General features: G+C 36.8%; 1 protein-coding gene across 2 annotated transcripts; it reads right to left on the reverse strand.

Moving 5' to 3' along the window:
- Positions 299–3,766, reverse strand: LOC109719228. 2 transcript variants are annotated; one of them, XM_020245777.1, is made up of 9 exons: positions 2,929–3,766; positions 2,695–2,838; positions 2,540–2,617; positions 1,942–2,439; positions 1,673–1,857; positions 1,449–1,548; positions 1,239–1,334; positions 818–1,087; positions 299–704 (listed from the first exon to the last, which is right to left on the reverse strand). In XM_020245777.1, the coding sequence occupies exons 2-9, from the start codon at positions 2,773–2,775 to the stop codon at positions 414–416; spliced, it is 1,599 nt and encodes a 532-aa protein (XP_020101366.1). In that variant the 5' UTR covers positions 2,776–2,838; positions 2,929–3,766; the 3' UTR covers positions 299–413. The 2 variants fall into 2 exon arrangements, with proteins under 2 accessions (XP_020101366.1, XP_020101367.1); XM_020245778.1 differs by lacking the exon at positions 2,929–3,766 and having other exon boundaries at positions 2,695–2,865.

Consider the following 4,806-nt stretch of genomic DNA (forward strand, 5'->3'; position numbering starts at 1 on the left):
GTGCCATTGCACTTTCTGAATATCTATCTTCGATACGATAACTCTCATAAAATTATTTTGCAAACATAATAAAATCTGGATAACATCTCATCTATGATAAAATCGGAGAAAATGACATCACGGTAAATCGACACATTACATCAATAGGATAAATTGACTAGACTCTTATTAACACTCACATTACACAAAATACATCAAGAATATGATTAAGCAGAATACAAGATTACCAGTCACAAATTCACAATTGCACATTCACAATCATATATGAAAAATCTGTGAACGACCACTCATAATGTGCACAATTGTACATTCACAATCATATATATACAAATTGCCCAGTACAATTCACAATTGCACAATAATATATAAACACACTGTACAGTACCAGTAATAATTGCAAAATCCTATAACATTCAGACATCATCTTTTGCGACTATGCACTCAATCATAGAAGTATAGGTCAAACAACATGGATCCTTTAAGATCGCACTGATCATATGAGCACGGAAGGAGGGGGGGTCATTATCGTACAATGATAGATCGGGGAGGCCGTTTCTTACGATTCTTTCAGCAAAAAGGCATGTGTACATGCCACAATCAACTTCGATGGAACCCTGTTGTTGACATTCCTTATGAAATATGACGTCAGAAGCGCCGACAGGGATTTGGAGGATGTGCTCAAAATAGGACGTAAACCATTTCGCCTTTCCAAGACAAAAAAAATGGTTAATTAATTCAAATGAGTAGATAGTAGATGTTACTGTCGCGTGAATAAATAACTAAAACACTCTGTCTACTGAGAAAAATAAAATAATACCAGCAGCTGTGCCGCGTCCTGTGCCCCGCTGTGGCTCCACAAAGAGTTCCAACTCTCAAAACGTCGTTCCTTCAAATCAATCGATAGCAAATGCCAATGCCAATTACTATGTAACGGAATAAGTACATATCTACAAGTGTTGCAGGTTTGTGTATTTATTTTATCCAGAAAGTGACGTATAGATGCGGATCCAAATGCGACATCCTTCACAAAATCAGCTGTTACTAGATTATTCTTTCCATATCCCTGCATCTTATTGAGTACGTGCATCTGCACAGAAACAGAGAACAAGATAGCATCTTCAGTGAAGGCTAATAGTGATCTTCAGAAAACAAGAAAGCATCTTCAGAGAACAGAATAGCATAGAAACAGAAAACAAAATAGATAACAACTAATATAATAGTGAAGGCATCAAACTCACCGCAACTTCAGTTCGCAAGAAAATACCCGGTTGACTAAATTTATGTACACCACAGCAATCGAGCTTATTAATTATATGGAAATATACATTAATCACCTAAATAAAACAATCAGCAAAACAATGAGAATTAGAATAATATAGATATAATTAGATATGTATATAACAAGCTATAAGCGCTAACTACAATGCATAATCTGTGCCAGCACTAACCTCGTCGCGCGTCGGGCCTCCAAATAAGTATTCATTGAGGACTTGACCACTAACAGAAGGTGAATCTGACCCTTTTGTATTATCTTGCCATATGGGTCCCCTATAAAAAGAACATTTAATTAATAATACGAAAGAAATTAATGTTCTGTCCAGCTAAGGTAGAATATTTGACCAAAAATATCTAATCCTAACTAATCACTACATGTATATAAGGATTGACGAACTTTGTTATAGGTCGGGAAATTAGAAAATCTATTGCGTCCTGCTCCACTTTGGGAATTTTATCTCTTCCGGGATACTTGCGACGACGCTCAATAATGACCCCAGGCTCCTGATCCGGTACAGGGATATCATCAATCTCAACGGCTTGTTTTGCACTATCTGAGTGTCCATGTTCAGCTTTAATTTCCTATATTGAACAAACTCACGTGAAAAAGTCATATTTTATATGATATAAGTTTATTCGCACTAAACTTAATCATGTATATCATACCAGAAGGACCTCAGCAATGGTCCCTGTCGCAGTATCTGATGCCTCTTCACTAGCTTCAGCCCCCCCGATCTTCAAAGAATGATGCTGCTTTCGTCTATAGTGCCGGGTCAAAGGACGTTCGCCCGGCGTAAAATCAGGAGACATTCTCTTTTCTTTCCTTGCACGATGTTTAATTCGTTGAATTCTTGAAGGAATGTCCCTTATTACAGTCTCGCCAACATCAACTCTCTGTTGGCTGCTTTCTTCAACCGCTGCGCCTTGGCCACCTTGATGTGGATCAACACCGGCTTCGGCTCCGCCTTCTGCAGCAGCGGCTGTACTAGCGCTAGATAGTTGCGCTTCAAGCTTTGCATTTTTTTCTTTTAGCATTGCATTCTCCCCCTCCAACATCTTATTCCGATCTTGTAGTTTATTAAGAGCTTGCTCCAATTGATTCAATAAGGAGCTGATATTATTGCTACTTTCACCGGCAGCAGTTGTTGCCGCGGGGGCCGCTGCCTGTACCACATTCGAGAGAGATGTACGAAAGGACAATATCACAATTTGACAAATAAAATCTACCAAAATAATATTTTCTACTACCTCAATTCAGTAATACCTGTTCCGGTCGGCTGCCACGTAACGTGGGCTTCAATATAGACATATCATTAGGGCGGTAAGTAAATGTGGGTACAACCTGCCAAAAAGATAAATCTATTTAATAAGTATTATAAGAAAATTATATAAAACTACATTCCTTACAGTAATGGTTACCTCTGCAGGAGTATAACTCGGCAGCTTTGTTAGAAGCTTCTCGTAACACCGATATGCTTTTGAACCCTTCCATTTTCTCATCCGAAGGACAGCCTTGTCTTCGTCGGAAGTACCTAACCCCTTTATATGCTTATAAGCCCAACTCTGTAAGTTTATCAAGAATTGCGATTATTATTATTATTAAAAAAATTATGCAAGAGATATTCTATTGACAAAATACATCAAGGATATTACTTAATAAAAATGCTATTGTATATCCGTCAATATAGCCGGCAAGTCTTTCTTGGCCGCTATTCCGATGCTTCACACGCGGGGATGCTCTGGAGATCGAACTGACAAGATAATTACATACAGCATGGCCCAAGGCATATTCATCTATTCTATGCACATCATCTATATATCTATATATCGCCTTCGACACATTGTAGTGGCTGGTCGGAAAAAGGACTGTCGCAAATACGTATAATATAAATATACGCGCAAAATCAGCTGCCATCTCCTCTCCATTTTGACAAGCAATACTGTACAAAATATGTCTTAATTTCGACCTATCAGCATGCCGATAGTCACCATCGAAATATTTATCAAGAGTGCTCGACTTTACACTCTTGCTTTGCCATTCTATTGGTTCCCCCTCTGCTGGCAGCCTCACCAAAATGGATATTTTCTCTAGACAAAAGGGAAGAAATGTTTCTTCAATTCTAATACCTCTTCTCTCTTCGTCCCAAAAACTGAGGAGGTAATCGACTAACACAAGATCTTGTTTAATTGGAGGCAAGTCGAGATAAGAAAAGAATGGAGTGGTCTTCAGAAGTGCCATCTATTCATCGGACATTACACCACGTAATGCGGGGTCAGCTGTTTGAATTCTACCCGCAGTCTTCGGCAACTCTGAAACACACATTGTGGTGTGCAGATGAACTGGGTAACATCTGCCCACAACAAGCTCCATGGTTGCCCTTTTAGCTTTTGATGGCCTCTCCTTTTTTTTTTCTCTGCAGAATGCGCAGATGTGCCTTCACCACTTGTAGTGGCCTTCTTGCCCGACTTGGCTCTGGTGGAAACCATTTTTTCACCTACATTTTATGAACCACAAGTAGGTACATAACTTCGTTCTGAAAGTAACTAGAAAATAGTGTTCTATTAAGCTCTAAGAGTGTTATATTCTACTATGATAAAAGAGTGTTGACAATCATAAAGCTAGCAATTAAGAGTGTTCTATTAAGCTTTACAACTGTTCTATTATGGCATAAAACTGTTATAAACCAAAAAACTGATAGCAGTATTCTATTAAGCTTTAAGAATGTTCTATTAAGTCATAAAAGAGTAAGATTGCAATGTATACATGTTCGCAAGTGTAAATTTGATAAAACTGTTCTATTAAACTCTAAGAGTATTATATTCTACTATGAGAAAAGAGTGTTGACACCATAAAGCTAGCTATTAAGAGTGTTTTATTAACTTTTACAAATGTTCTATTATGGCATAAAAGTGTTTTATTCTACTATGACAAAAAAGTGTTGACAACCATAAAGCTAATAGAGTGTTCTTTTAATCTTTACAACTGTTCTATTATGGCATAAAAGTGTTCTATTCTACTTTGACAAAAGATTGTTCACAACCATAAAGCTATTAAGAGTGTTCTATTGGCCTTTACAACTGTTCCATTATGGCATAAAACTGTTCTAAACTAAAAAACTGATAGCAGTGTTCTATTAAGCTTTATAATAGGCATAAAAGAGTAAGATTGCAATGTATACAAGTTCGCAAGTGTAAACTTGATAAAACTGTTCTATTAAGCTCTAAGAGTGTTCTATTCTATTATGAGAAATGAGTGTTGACACCATAAAGCTAGCTATTAAGAGTGTTCTATTAACCTTTACAACTGTTCTATGCCATAATAAAAGTGTTTTATACTAAAAAACTGATAGTAGTGTTCTATTAAGCTTTATAGTAGACATAAAAAAGTAAGATTGTAATGTATACATATTCGTAAGTGTAAACTTGATAAAACTGTTCTATAAGCTCTAAGAGTGTTCTATTCTACTATGAGAAAGGAGTATTGACACCATAAAGCTAGCTATTAAGAGTGTTCTATTAACCTTTACAACT

Source organism: Ananas comosus, linkage group 13, assembly GCF_001540865.1.
Source record: "Ananas comosus cultivar F153 linkage group 13, ASM154086v1, whole genome shotgun sequence".
Lineage (NCBI taxonomy): Eukaryota > Viridiplantae > Streptophyta > Magnoliopsida > Poales > Bromeliaceae > Ananas > Ananas comosus.

Bases quoted from the DNA above. Each gene is read 5' to 3' on its own strand.
- LOC109719228 (XM_020245777.1), bottom strand. From the start codon at position 2,775: ATGAGAAAATGGAAGGGTTCAAAAGCATATCGGTGTTACGAGAAGCTT. The intron at 2,440-2,539 runs GTATTACTGAAT...AATGTGGTACAG, and splicing joins GTGGCAGCCGACCGGAACAG to GCAGCGGCCCCCGCGGCAAC. The intron at 1,549-1,672 runs GTTCGTCAATCC...TTCTTTTTATAG, and splicing joins ATTTCCCGACCTATAACAAA to GGGACCCATATGGCAAGATA.